Source organism: Pseudorca crassidens, chromosome 10 (assembly GCF_039906515.1).
Source record: "Pseudorca crassidens isolate mPseCra1 chromosome 10, mPseCra1.hap1, whole genome shotgun sequence".
NCBI lineage: Eukaryota > Metazoa > Chordata > Mammalia > Artiodactyla > Delphinidae > Pseudorca > Pseudorca crassidens.
Window position 1 is genome coordinate 101,570,095 of NC_090305.1, and position 14,359 is coordinate 101,584,453.

The following is a 14,359-nucleotide window of genomic DNA, read 5'->3' on the forward strand; positions in this document are numbered from 1 at the left end:
CCAAAGGTACACAGTTTTCTCCAGTTGTTCACCTTTTCTCACACGGGAAGTGCCCCCCACCCACTTTGGAACTAGGATCCGTGTGTCTCTGTTTGCTGCTCTGTCCAGATTCAGGGACCCTGGGTGACAGGAAAGTGTGGTCTAGGTTGAAGAGGTGAAGAGGGTTGGGGGCACAGGCAGCAGAAGGCTAAGGCAGAGTGGTCATGATGGAGAGATTTCAGGCTGTAAGCGACCATGCGTGCACACTTGCGGCGACCGGGAGATGCGGGCTCTGAGATCCCGCCTGTCCCTTTGCTTCAGACCTCCCTCTCTCTGGTGTGTCCCCAGAACGCCAGAGGGTTCAACATGAGCATCCCCATGCCGGGACACCCAGTGAACTTCTCCAGCGTCACCCTGGAGCAGGCCCGCAGGGATGTGGAGCGGCTAGAGCAGCTCGTCGAAGGCCATGATGTCGTGTTCCTGCTGATGGACACCCGGGAGAGCCGATGGCTGCCCGCCGTCATCGCCGCGAGCAAGAGAAAGGTAGAGTGTGGGTCCTCTGGTGGTGACTTAATGCATCATCTCCCCAGGGGGAAGTGTCCCCAATCTGCCCCCTCCAGAGCAGAAGGTGCTTTGTGTGGCCTAGTGACCTGGTACAAGAGGGCTTCCTCCAGAGACTGTTTCTGCCTTATGCACCATCATCCAGCATAATTGTTACCCTTTACTGTTTAATTTTCATAACCACCCTGTGAAGTCCTTTACTGGAAGGGACACTCTACTCACAATAGAATGTAAGCTCCAAGAGGGCAAAGATTTTGTCTCATTCACTACTGTTGGGTCAGTGACAACTTCAAGGGCCAAAAGAACTGAATGTTTAAACACTGGGTTGGCCAAAAAGTGCCTTCAGTTTTAAGTAAAAATAAAAGACACATTTTTCATTTTCACCAAGAACTTTATTGAACAACGTATTCACCCTTTTGTTCCACTGCCTTCTGCCATTTTCCAGGCAACTTCATAATTCCATCTTCCCAAAACTTTTTATCTTTTTGAGCAAAGAACTGTTCCAGGTGCCTTTTACAGTCTTCCAGGGAATTGAAATTTTCCATTAAGAGAATTTTGTAAAGACCTAAATAAATGGAATTCCGAAGGTCAATGTCTGGTGAATATGGCGGATGAATCAGAACTTCCCAGACAAACTGTGACAGTTTTTGCCTGGTCATCAAAGAAACATGCAGTCTTGAGTTATCCTGATGGAAGATTATGTGTTTTCTGATGACTAATTCCAGATTCTTTTCGTTGAGTGCTGCTTTCAGTTGGTCTAACTGGGAGCAGTACTTGTTGGAATTAATCGTTTGGTTTTCCAGAAGGAGCTCATACTAGAGAACTCCCTTCCAATCCCGCCATATATACAACATCACCTTCTCTGGATGAAGATTGGCCTTTGGTGTGGTTGGTGGTGGTTCATTTCGCTTGCCCCATAGTCTCTTCCTTTCCACATTATTGGACAGTATCCACTTTTCATTGCCTGTCACAATTTGTTTTAAAAACGGAACGTTTTCATTACGTTTAAGTAGAGAATCACATGTGGAAATACAGTCAAGAAGGTTTTTTTTGCTTAACTTACGTGGAACCCAAACATCAAAGCAATTCGCATAACCAAGCTGGTGCAAATGACTTTCAACCCTTGATTTGGATATTTTGAGTATGTTGGCTGTCTCCCGCGTGTTATAACATTGACTGTTCTCAATTAATGTCTCAATTTGATCGCTATCAACTTCAACTGGTTTACCTGACCGTGGAGCAGTGTCCAGCAAGAAATCTCCAGCACAAAACTTCTCAAACCACCTTTGACACATTTGATCAGTCACAGCACCTTCTCCATACACTGCATAAATCTTTTTTTTTGCATTTCGATTGCGTTTTTACCTTTCTTGAAATAACAAAGCATAATATGCCGAAAATGTTGCTTTTTTCTTTCATCTTCAGTATTAAAATGGCTACACAAAAATTCACTAATTTTCATGTCTTTTTTTAAACACATGCTGATATGACAGCTGTCACATACAATCTAACAAAATTGTTTCGAATGACATTAAAGACAACTAACTGCTACTAGAGTCATCTTACGGAAAAAACCGAACGAACCTTTTGGTCAACCCAATAAATCACGGTACATATGTGTGACGGAATAGTATGCAGCCGTTCACGGTTATGTCTTCAAAGAATTTTAATAACATGGAAAATACCACATTATGTTAAATAAGCAAGATATAATATTGTATATATATATTTTTTTATCAACTCTGTTTATATATGTAAAGATATCTACGTTTATCAAAGGGTGGCAAGAAGAAGGGAGAAAGGGAGGAAGGGAATGGGAGAGAGAGAGCGAAAATAACAGGGAAATACTTCAAACTATTAATAATAATTGTTTGAGCTGTGAGATTGTGAGTGATTTTTGTTTTCTGGTATGGTTTTCCTTGATTTTTTCTAACTTTCTGTCTAACCATAAATTTGGGAGAATAAGTTAAATTACAACTAAGAGACGTTCTTACAGTATAAATGAAAAAAATTGTCCTCAAAGACCTATGTGGGGGCTTCGCTGGTGGCTCAGTGGTTGGGAATCCTCCTGCCAATGCAGGGGACATGGGTTCGAGCCCTGGTTTGGGAGGATCCCACATGCCACGGAGCAATGAAGCCTGTGCGCCACAACTACTGAGCCTGCGCTCGAGAACCCGCAAGCCACAACTACTGAAGCCCGCATGCCTGGAGCCCGTGCTCCGCAGTGGGGGAGGCCACCGCAATGAGAGGCCCGCGCACAACAGCGAGGAGTGGCCCCCGCTTGCCGCAACTAGAGAAAACCTGCGCGCAGCAACCAGGACCCAATGCAGCCATAAATAAATAAATAAATAAATAAATTTTAAAAAAGAAAGAAAATATTCAAAAAAAATCCTATGTGGAGGGTGAATTATATGGTATGTGAATTATATCTCAATAAAGCTATTATGAAAAAAAATCTCTGTAGAAATAACAGAGGATAGCATAATGCTGGAAAGAATGGGTTTGAGAACTATCGAGACAGTTTTATACACCTACCTTTTACCAGCTAAGTGACCTTGGGCAAGTTATAGAAGTAACCTCTCTGACTTTCAGTATCCTCATCTGTAAATAGGAAATGTTTGCTGGGAATTTTAAATGAAACCAAATGAGATAATTTATGTTAATCACTTGTCAAGTCTTTTGCATCTAATAAGCCCTCAGTCTTGGGTAACTTTTACCAACATTAGCTTCTAGAATCTAATTATAGTCATATGCAAACATTTACTGCAAACACTAATAAAATAAATTCTTTAAGTGGACCAAATATGAAGTTAGCCATGGCTTAAAATATGTGTCTCTTAACTCTAGCCTTTTATTCCTTGAAACTCACAGCTGGTCATCAATGCTGCCTTGGGATTTGACACATTTGTTGTTATGAGACATGGCCTGAAGAAGCCGAAGCAGCAGGGAGCCGGGGACTTGTGTCCCAGCCACCCTGTGGCACCTGCCGACCTCCTGGGCCCATCACTTTTTGCCAACATCCCTGGCTACAAACTTGGCTGCTATTTCTGCAATGATGTGGTGGCCCCAGGAGATGTAAGTGGAATTCTTTGTTATTCCAAATATTTCCTACAACCGTCTTGCCCACTAGAGTGGAGAGACCCAGTTCTTTCCTTTACGACTATTTAGATATTGTCTTTTAACAGAGAAAAATTCTCCATTTGGGGGGCGGGGCAGGGCCTTATCCCTCTATGAGCCTTGTTTGACATCATCAACTGTGTCCAGCTCTTCCCTGTTCGCCAATGTAAACGCAGCAACAAACCATTTTTATGGAAAGCTCAGCAAGGAAACTGCAGGCTAGATTGGTTCCTGGCAGCGCTTCGCGCTGTATTCTGTGTGGATTCTTAGGGTATATTAGTGAAGAGGGTGTTAAATGAGGAGTCTGAAGACCCAGACTGCAGTCCAGCCTCACGGGATTATTCCAAATAAGTCTGTTAGGCTCCCTGTGCTTCTGCAGGATGGGACTCTGAGGCCCAGAAGGTTGTCAGACTCAGCTTGTCAAAATACAGGATTTCCAGTTAACTCTGAATTTCAGGTAAATAACGAATAATATTTTAGTATAAGTGTGTCCCATGCAATATTCGAGATCTGTTTATACTAAAAGATTATTTGTTGTTTATTTAAAGTTCAAGTTTAACCGGGCATCTTGTATTTTATCTGCCAACCCCAGTAGGGGAGGGACGAATACTTGCCCTGACTATTAACAGTGCAAGGTGGTTCAAACATGGAAGTGCTCTGAGCAGCAAGCACTACACTGTTCCAACATAAGGTTCTGTGTTCTTAATGCTGCCATGGAAGCAGGGTGAGCAGGAATGGTCTTTCATCAGAAAAGGCGATCACTTCTAGTGAAACAAAGCAGAGGTGTTGTCTGTACCCTCCCCTCCATTTTCACCTTCTATTAAAACTTGTTCCTCACTGATTTACACCTCTTCTGGATGACTGGCTTTTGTGTCTTCCCAGTATAAAGACAAAAATATCCTCTTATGTGAAGAAGGGTGGTTAAGGGTACTCAGTTAAGAGTACAGGACGCCACTCCATGTGTGAGGCAGCTGGGCCCCCCATCTTTAATTTGTTTATAACTGCTAGTCCTTCTTAATGTATTACCTCATTTAGTTACCTAACTTGTATATTTTGATTTTCTTGGTACTTGCAAGAAATGGTATTATGTGAGGCTGACTGATCTTTGCCAACAGTGAGCGTCTGGTATGTGATAGAGCTTTATTGTGGAGGAGTTTCATGCTTCACACAGCTGGCGTTGGGTGGAACAGAACTTTGCATTCACGTCAGTGACTGTTCTCTGTAGTCAACCAGAGACCGGACCTTGGACCAGCAGTGCACTGTGAGTCGTCCAGGACTGGCCATGATTGCAGGAGCCCTGGCGGTGGAGTTGATGGTTTCCGTTTTGCAGCATCCAGAAGGGTGAGTTTGCCTTTTAGAGATGGGTGTTTAAGCAAAGAAAGCTTTTGTATCTCCCTTGGCCTTTTCTCAGTCTGAATTTTCTGAGAATTATATTGTGCTTTCCATCCTCAAAAAAACAAGATTTTAAAAAAACCCAGTGTGATTCTTTGGCCTGGAGGACTTGTCATTGTGATCTTTGGAGCTGTATCTCTGCATCCTTCTGGAACTGAACTCTCCTAGAGTTAATTGGTAATTGATAATAAGGAAGGATAAAAATTTTGGTAGTGGCCTTAGGACCTTCATGCATTTATCCTCTTAATATGTTTTGATGTCCTTAGCCCTGAGCACTTGTAAGGCAATACGTGAATTACATATGATAGAAATTGCATTTAGCTGTATGTAACAGATCCATCTAAAGTGACTTAGCCCAAAGGGTACAGCTTGATTTTTCTCATGCGGCAAGAAGCTCAGAGGCAGCATCCAGGGCTGGTACAAAGGCTCCGATATGCCATCGGGGACTGTTTCCTTAGCACTCACTCAGCCACGCTTAGCTCCCTTCCTTATGCTTGTCACCTGTGGTCACAAGATGGCTGCTCTGCCAACAGTGTTGCTTCTGTGTTACACGTAAGAGGAAAGGAATGTCCAAAGGATGAAAGTTGTGCTCAGCTGAGGCTGCCCCCTTTTAAAAGGCTCTCCGGGAAGACTTACCCATTGATTCTAAAACTCCTATATCACATGACCTTGCACTCGTAATTGCAAGGAAGACGGACAAATGTAGTCCTTTGGCTGGGCATGTTGCCTCTCTCAGTGAAACTGTGGTGAGATAGAAGTGGAGAATACATTGGGCAGGCGCCCAGTACTGTCTGCACATTCATTTAAAAACAATTCTGGGGCTTTCCTGGTGGCGCAGTGGTTGAGAGTCCGCCTGCCGATGCAGGGGACACGGGTTCGTGCCCCGGTCCGGGAAGATCCCACATGCCGCGGAGCGGCTGGGCCCATGAGCCATGGCCGCTGAGCCTGCGCGTCCGGAGCCTGTGCTCCACAACGGGAGAGGCCACAACAGTGAGAGACTGCGTACCGCAAAAAAAAAAAAAAAAAAAAAAAAAAAGTTCTGTATGTATTTTAAACTCTAGAAGATATTATTATTGTTATATAGTTGGTATTCATTTCATTTTGCTAATATTTTCCTTTTTGTTACTTTTCTTTCTGTGACCTTGAGCTTCCATCCAAGGGCATTTTCCTTCTGCCTGAAGAATACCCTTTATTATTGCCTTTAGAAATGCCAGCGACAAAGATATTTCAGTTTTTGTTTGTCCAAAAATGTCTTTGTTTTATCTTTACGCTTGAAAGCTATTTTTGCTGCGTACAGAATTCCAGACTGGTGGTAATTTCCCTTTAGCAAGTTGAGAGTGCACTCCTGTTGTCTCTGGCTGCCCTTATCCTGGTTGAGGAGTAAGGTGTGTACCTGGTTGCTACTCCTTTGATACAATTTGTTTTTCTCCCTCTTCCCCTACCTTCAGTTGCTTTTAAGATTTTCTCATTGTCTTTGGTTTTCAGAAGTTGGGAACACATACCTAATTCTGTTATTTGTTATTGTATACCTATTTCTGTATTTATTCTGATTGTGCTTTTTAGTGCCCCTTGAATCCATGGCTTGATGTTTTTTACCCACTGTGGACAATTTTCAGCCATTATCTCCTAAAACATTGCTTCTGCCCCTTTCGAGTCCCCAGTTGCATGTTAGAATCAGCCTATGCTCTTTTCTGTACTTTCCATAATTTTGTCTTTCCTTACTTCAGTCTGGCTATTTGGTTTTGGCTTATCTTCCAGTTTACTAATTCTTCCTTCTTCTGTGTCTATGCTTTAAACCATCCATTGAGTTTTAAATTTCATAATTATATGTTTCACTCTTAGAGTTTCCATCTGATCTTATCTTATACATACCCTCTTCTCTGCCAAAATTGTGATTTTGGTCTTTTTCATTCTTTGAACACATTTGATCATGTTTTTCTTTTAAGTCCTTATCAGTAATGTCCATTAATGGGATCTCCTATGAGTCTGTTCCTATTGTCTATTGTTTTTATTGGCTTTTGGTTATGTATTGTCTCCTCATATACCTGGTTTTGGTTTTTTTTAAAAAAAACAAAACCTTTTCATTATGGAAATTTCAAACATATATGAAAAGATATATATAGATAGGTAGAGATATAGATAGATAGATATAGATATCTTCTTTCTCACACACACATGCACACACAATTTGTGGATATACGTAGAAACCACCTTGTATGCACCACCCAGCTTCAACAATTACCAGTCATCATTTATCTGTACTACTGTCCACAGTTTTTCTCCTTCCACTGACTTATTTTAAAGCAAATCCAAGACATAGCTTTCATTCATGAAAATATATCTTTTTAGTATGTATCTTTACTATTTTTACATATAAAAACAAATTAAAGGCAATTTCCTAATATTACCACATATCCAATCAATATTTAAATTTCCTCAATTCCTTGTATCTTCTTGGCTATATTTGATTGAGCACTGGACATTATATTTGAAAAATTACAGAGATGTGATTTACATTTCTTCCTGGCAAACTGCTAGGCCAAGGGGACTACCATCCTAGAACATTTTATCCAATTAGGGCTTATCTATTTCCGGTTCACCGTTAGTCTGAGGATGCACCCCTGTATGATCCCAATCCAAAGCCTTGGATATTTCCCATGGTTGCTCCTTATTGGCAGACCTCAACTCTGGATTTTCCCATCAGCCTCATGAGTCAGTGAGTATCACTGTTCAGCTTCTGAGCTTGTGGCCACTGCTTTTGGACATTGACAATCATTTTATGGGGGAAAATTCCCCTTGCAAATGCCTGATTTACCTCTGTGGGCTTCCCTCCTCTTATAAACCTTAGCTCTGTAATTCTCCCTTACTGTGGTAGCTCTCTGATGCTTTCAAACGGCGGTTTGTGTACTTTGTCTAGCTTTCCTGTTTGTTCTCAATGAGGGGACTGGTCCTGACCACTTAGTCCACCAATGCCACACCAGTTATAAAAATATTTTTTAATTTATTAAGCACTCACAGGGTTAGGCTTGCATGTGAGAGGAAGGCAAGGAGTAGGCTGGTGTGTTTTGTTTCAACTTGACCTTGGGCCTTTCGGTAGTCTCTATGTGTAACACATTGTATATATGTTATATTACAGATATAAAAATTAGCACAATTGTGGTCTAGACACCCTCTCTTCTCCAAGCAAGGAGAAGATCTTACTTTATGACTTATAAATAACAGAAGTAATTCATCTTATAATAAATAAAAGTGAGACAAAAATTAAATTAATTTTAAAAAATAGAGTCAGTAATTTAGAAAAAGAAAGAAGGAAGGAAAAGAAGAGAAAAGGAAAGGAAAGAAAATGAAGAAAAGAGAGAAGCAAAAGAAAACTTAGTAAACAACTTAAGACTCTCTCAATATCCGCTGGAGACCGTGCTCTCAAGTGTGATATAGTGAAGGCAAACTGGAGCCAAACAGGTATTTACACCTCACTGTGTGACAAACACATTGTGATTTGTCTTATTTTCAACCCTTACTTAGTGCTTACGTTGTGCTAGGCATTATTCTAAGCACTTTACAAATAGTAATTCATTTAATCCTCATAGCAAACAGATTAGGAAAGAACTCTTTCTGTCCCATTTTTGATGGGGAAATTGAGGCATAGCGAAGATAACTAAGTTGCTGAAATTCATGAAGCTGATAAGTAGTAAAGCTGGGATTAAGCACAGCCCAGTTTGGCTCCAAACTCTGTTTTTAATCACTCTGCTATGCTGTTTGTAATACAGGCAGGAAAGAATTGAATTTTTGAAAGATTTGTTTTTCAGGTTCTCAGAAATCAACATGAATATTCTATTTACTGTATAACTCAGAGTTCTTCTCTGAAGTTGAAAAGATAGCCTCTGTACTATGTTGGTAGCATATGTAACAGTATAGATGCTTCAGAGTTAAATGAAAATAAGCAGCTTTTTTTGTCTTCCTCTCATCTTTGTCATCCCCCTGGCACCTATGTTTATTGTGGCCCTCTGACAGGAAGCATTTGGGTTAAAATCTTTCAGAGCTGGCTCTGAGTCCTTGACACTGACCCCTCTGTCTGCCACATTTGCCTTGGTCATAGGCTAAAACCAGGGTCTGTGTCACGTCTCTTCTGTAACGTAAGTAAACATCAGACTGTTATTCGGGAGGGAGTATTCGTTCTGCCCAATTAATCCCTCGCTTTTCTTTCTCCTTCCTCCATCTTGGTAGCATTTACATCACCCCAGCAAGTTAAGGTTGGAAGGTTTTCTGTTTCAAAATTTCAATTCAATTCAACAATGTGCTGTGGTGTTTTACAAGACTATTTGAGAGTAAGGGAATTAACATTAGCCAGATGTTGCACTTGGCAATTTATCTAACTTACTCCTAATTCATTTCTCACAACTGTCTTATTCCTATTTTATAGGTGATGGACCTGAAGCACAGAGAAATTAAGCAACTTGCCTGTGCTCACAAGCTCTGGTCTTTCTGACTCTAAAACACAAGCTTTTTCTTTTTTAAACTATTCTTCTGCCTTCCTCCCAGGGAAATTAGGGTTTTTTTTTCCCTAGCTTATGCTGCCTAGCAAGGGGTGTTCAGTTATCCTTATAAATCTTATGTGGACCTCCTCCAGATCGTCCTCACAGGAATTAAACATAGATTTTTATGAAATGAACAGCTCTAATGGTTTCCTTTTCTCAGGGGCTACGCCATTGCCAGCAGCAGTGACGACCGCATGAATGAGCCTCCAACCTCTCTCGGGCTCGTGCCTCACCAGGTTAGTGACTGGGAATGAAATCACAATTCTGGACCCGATCCCAGTGGTGCAGTGGGAAAGTATTTGGGGTCATTCCAGCCCACCTCTTCTCCACCCTCTCTACCCTCCAGCTTACCTGGTATTTCAGTGGGAATTCTTTATGAGCACCTGGAGGAGATCCCATTCTGCAGGATGGTGACGAGAAGAAATCCTGAACAAGCAGCATTACCCAGAGTCTTGATTTAGCATTTAGCATGTTGACTAGGGGCCTCGTGATGGAGTAGAACAAGAGAGAACGGGCTTTGGAACCAACCAGACAGCGGCTTAAATCCCAGCCCGGCAGTTATTAAGATGGCCTTCCTTGGCCAAGTCATTAAACTTCTCTGAGCCTTAGTTTTCTTATCTAGAAAATGGAGTCAAGAATACCGACCTCAGCTGGTAGCAGTAGAGATGAGAGATGTTATACAGAAAGGGCTTAGCGACAGTGCCTGGTACGTCACAGCCCTCAGTAAATGGTGCTGCTAGTTTTGTTGCTGTTGTTTATTATTACTGACTCCTTAATAATAATTAAGAAATAATAAATTGTAGAAGCCAAATAACAGAAGGCTTTCTGGGCATGCATGGGAAAGCCATTGGAAGTGCACAGTGTCACCAGACAGTGGGGTGTCTTTTCAGAAAAAAGAATCTGAGGCATCATAGGGAAGGTCCACCCATAGAGAGCGAGAGAGAAAAAAAGCAGTGGGATGAAAATGTTAAATTCGTGTTGCCTTTTCACCAGTTTTCGTCACTATGCTTTTGGAGGTTTTCTGGTCTTACTTTTCGGAAATCATTTCTCTGGGTTCCGTGTGTGTATCTCAGTCTGTAGCAGGAAGGCTGTCTAGTTAGGGGAGCAGTGAGAGCACCCGACAGTCCCATCTGGGGGCTTGTGAGGACAGAGTCACCAACGCGTGCAGAGAGCGGGGTAACTCACGCAGGTCGCGTTCGTCTCTCTCGCTGCCTACGCACACCTGCCCTGTCATTTTCTGGTTGAGGGTCTGAATCAGAAGAGGGGAAATTACTTGTGCACGGTCACAGAGGTAGTGGATATGCCGAAATCCATATCTAAACTCGGCATTCTGACCAGGGCTGCGTCTGAGGTTTTGTGAGTGGAAATAGCCCCAGCCTGCATTTTGGGAGAGTTTGCTTCGAATCGCTGCTCTGGGCCACTTGCCCTACGTCACCTGTCATGGATTTGTGTTAGGTCACTTACCTCCCTGGGCCTCAGTTTCTGTATCAGTGAAAGCAGGTGCTTTACCTTGTGTGCAGGATTGTCTGTGACGAGGCTTGGGAAAGCACACATCACCATGCAAATGTGACTTTTCCAGCCTGCCGCACTCAAGGTGGCATTTATTTGACATGAATGGGTTAATCTTTTCTGCAGAAACACTTCAAGTAGGACTCACTAGGCCCTGTAATAAGCCCCCCTCATCCCCATGAGGAAGCTGTCCTCCAGAGCCAACCTCTGCTGTGGACGTGCTCATCTGAATCCTCACCCTCATCCCTTTTCACCTGTCTCCTTCCCTTTCTTCTGACCTTGAGATGTGCCCGCATCTCCTTTACAGATTTCATGCTGAGAAGGCCCTTAATTAAATTTTCAGTCGTGCCCCTGCACTGGTTTCCTTCTTGAAGTCCTTTATGTTAAATTACCGCAGCTGTAGTTTTCTCAGTGCTGAGGCCAGAGGGCAAAACAGTTTCTTTATAGAAGGGGTCCGGTGTCAAAATGCATGTGCCCATGTTTTTACAGTACTATGGCAACTAATCCCTCTCAGTGTTATTTACCCCCATGGAGCCTTGCAATTGTTTGTCATTCACCCACTCTTCTAGTTCTTTCTCCTAGTTTTCAAATGTCTGAAGGATTATTTTGGTTGTTGGCCATCTCTTCATTTGGCCTTTTCAAAGTCTGAAGAATAATGCAGCCATATATGGGAAAAGCCCAGTGTGTGTGTGTGTGTGTGTCTGTGTGTGTGTGTCTGTGTGTGTGTGTGTGTGTGTGTGTGTGAGATTACTTGCTTACATTATTTCAAGTTTCAAGCCTTTATTTTTAGCTACTTTCTAAAAAAGACAGTGGAGAAAGAGCTTTAAAATTAGTCAGGGTTGTGTGGTCCCTATTTTATAAGGCTTTAAATTTCTTCTTTTTTTTTTCTTTTTGAAGTGGAGTGAGTCCATTTATGCAACTGTGTTTTGATTAGGGGACCACCGTTTCCACAAAAACACTGGCTGTGTTGCAATGCAGACTCAGCACTTACCCCCTCCTTTTCCTGGCTCTCTTGAGACAAATGACTTCCTGTTGGAGAGGAACTCGGTAAACCCCTTTGTGTGCTTTGTATACAGAGAATAGCCAGTGACGTTCCCTGGGCTCATTTTTTCTCCATTCCCCAAAGGAGAGTGTTTATTAATTGGCCCTTGTGGAATGAGATGTAGTAGAAAAGTGATAGTCCTTGGACCGAGAATCACAAGGCCCCCCACCAGCGACTCATTGTGTAATCTGGGGAAAGTTGCTTAACTTCGCCCATGCTCTCTGCGTCTCAGCTCTCCCCCGTGTCAGACCTGGGAGGCCTGAGGATTACTTAGTCCATCTCTCCGTGGGACCACAGGCCGAATTTGGCTTATCCAGAGATTGGCCAAGTGCAGAAAAAGGCTTGATTAGTCCCTGAAATTCAGTGATATTCAGCCTGAAACAACCTCTTATTGCATTTGAAAACCGTGAAAAAACCATTTGAAGGTGAGAAAATAGGCTTATGGGTTTGTTCTTTTTAAAAAGTCTCTGGCCCACTGTATGTGGATGGGATTCTGCAAGCAGGCAGCAATGAGTATAAGCCACTTTCTGCCTATGAAGGGAATGTTTTTTAATTTGTCATTTTTATCTATGTATAAAATACACACAATCACACAAATCATTAAGTATACAACTTGGATTCTCACAAAATGAACACCACTCATGTACCCAGCACGCAGGTCAAAATGAAGTGTTATCAAGTTCCCTGACATCCCCCCATGCTTCCTCAATTATCACTGCCTCCTTCCCACACAGAGACACGCAGCTCTTGGCTCCAAACACCTTGGGAGACTTTTGTCTAATTTTGAACTTTCTGTAAATGAAATAATATAATACATGGTCTTTGGAGTCTGGCTTCTTTGCTAGAGAGAACTTTTTCACTGTAGATCTTAGCGCATACTGTTATTCCCTCTGCTTCCCAGCAAGTGGGATCTTTTATTTAAAAAAAAAAAAAAAAAAGGTGGCGGGGTTGTCTTTTCCTGGCTCCTGGGGTGGTGACTGTTCTGTGAGGCCAGACCCCTTTTTCTGGTTCTTTGGCGGGAGGCACAGTTCAGGAGTTATCAAGTGTCGAGGCCACTCCTGATGTCTCCAGGAAGTTGGTGTGCAGGCTGGTGAGACAGAAATGTGACAGAAATTAACAGCCGATGTAGCTGCTGATCATTTGACTGGACATCTCTCAGAGAACGAAAAGCATCGTGGCAATTCAGTAGTTGTCTGAAAACCATGGTCATGAATATAGCAGTCCTGCTTTGATACCAACATGGACCAGGCAGTTCACGTTTTTTCTCTTTGGGCAAATGGACTCTTGGTCCTCAAGTACTACTGAATGAAGACCCTGCATGGGTATGCCCCTCCTAGGGGTTTGGACTTGCCAACCCCATAGTTCTCTTGGGCTTTCAAGTTCTTTGTTTTAGTTACTTTCAGAAGAGTAGAACAAAGCCCAAACTAGGACAGAACCTGGGCAGGGACCAGCCTGGGAAATCTCCCAGTGAGACAAAAGCCGAGCTAGAGTTGTGGTCTCTAGCCAAGCCTCGGCCTGCTCTTGATTTGGCCTGTCTGCACAGGCTGTGCCCCACAAATCCTCAGGCCGTTCGCTTTCAGTAAGGTCTCTTTACCATGCTCCGAAATGCTGACCTCGGTGTGCCTCTAGGGGTGTGGACGGATTGACTGCTGAGGAAGGAGGGTAAGAAGATAAGCACTAAGAGCGTATTTCCTGAGATGTAGCCCGAGAAAAGGAATCTCCTTCCCCCTCTGATTCTGTACCCCTCGAATTGATGGCAATGGAAAGGGCAGGAAGAACAGACAGTCCAAACGTCTGCTGTTTCACCATTTCAGCCACTGTGGTTTGTGACCTGTTCATCCTCCCTTCCCCCTCCCTCCAGTCATCCCTGCAGCAGGTGATCCCCAAACGCTGACGCCGTGCCAAAGCGCCATTAGGTTCAGAGAAGTTCGGTGACCGGCACGCAGCACAAGCGTTTGTGCTTGTTTGTGCCACTTGCCTTTGGAGTTTCTAAGGTGGTGGATGTACCCCAAGCCACTCAGATGTGGTGAAGTCTCATTCCAATGGGGAGGCCCCTGAATACAGGAGGGATTTGGGTACAAGATCCGACAAGGTCTGGGCTTCCCTGCGTGCAAGGCCCTAGAAGAAGAGAGGGGCATTCCCCGCTCCTGGCACACAAAGTGGGGGATAAATTACACACAGTGCCAGAGTTCCAGAGCGTCTCAGGTAGCATCTCTTGGCCCAA

At 43.0% G+C, this 14,359-nt stretch overlaps 1 protein-coding gene across 12 annotated transcripts in view; it reads left to right on the forward strand.

The window, feature by feature from the left end:
* ATG7 (autophagy related 7) overlaps nucleotides 1-14,359 on the forward strand; it is a 237,188-nt gene that overhangs the window by 57,914 nt on the left and 164,915 nt on the right. For 11 of the 12 annotated variants that reach the window (XM_067755465.1, XM_067755472.1, XM_067755470.1 and 8 more), the window contains 4 exons: nucleotides 328-522; nucleotides 3,412-3,615; nucleotides 4,883-4,998; nucleotides 9,745-9,820. In XM_067755465.1, the coding sequence (XP_067611566.1) occupies nucleotides 328-522; nucleotides 3,412-3,615; nucleotides 4,883-4,998; nucleotides 9,745-9,820 (591 nt within the window). The remainder of the gene's footprint in view (nucleotides 1-327; nucleotides 523-3,411; nucleotides 3,616-4,882; nucleotides 4,999-9,744; nucleotides 9,821-14,359) is intronic. The other variant, XM_067755477.1, reaches the window with a different exon arrangement.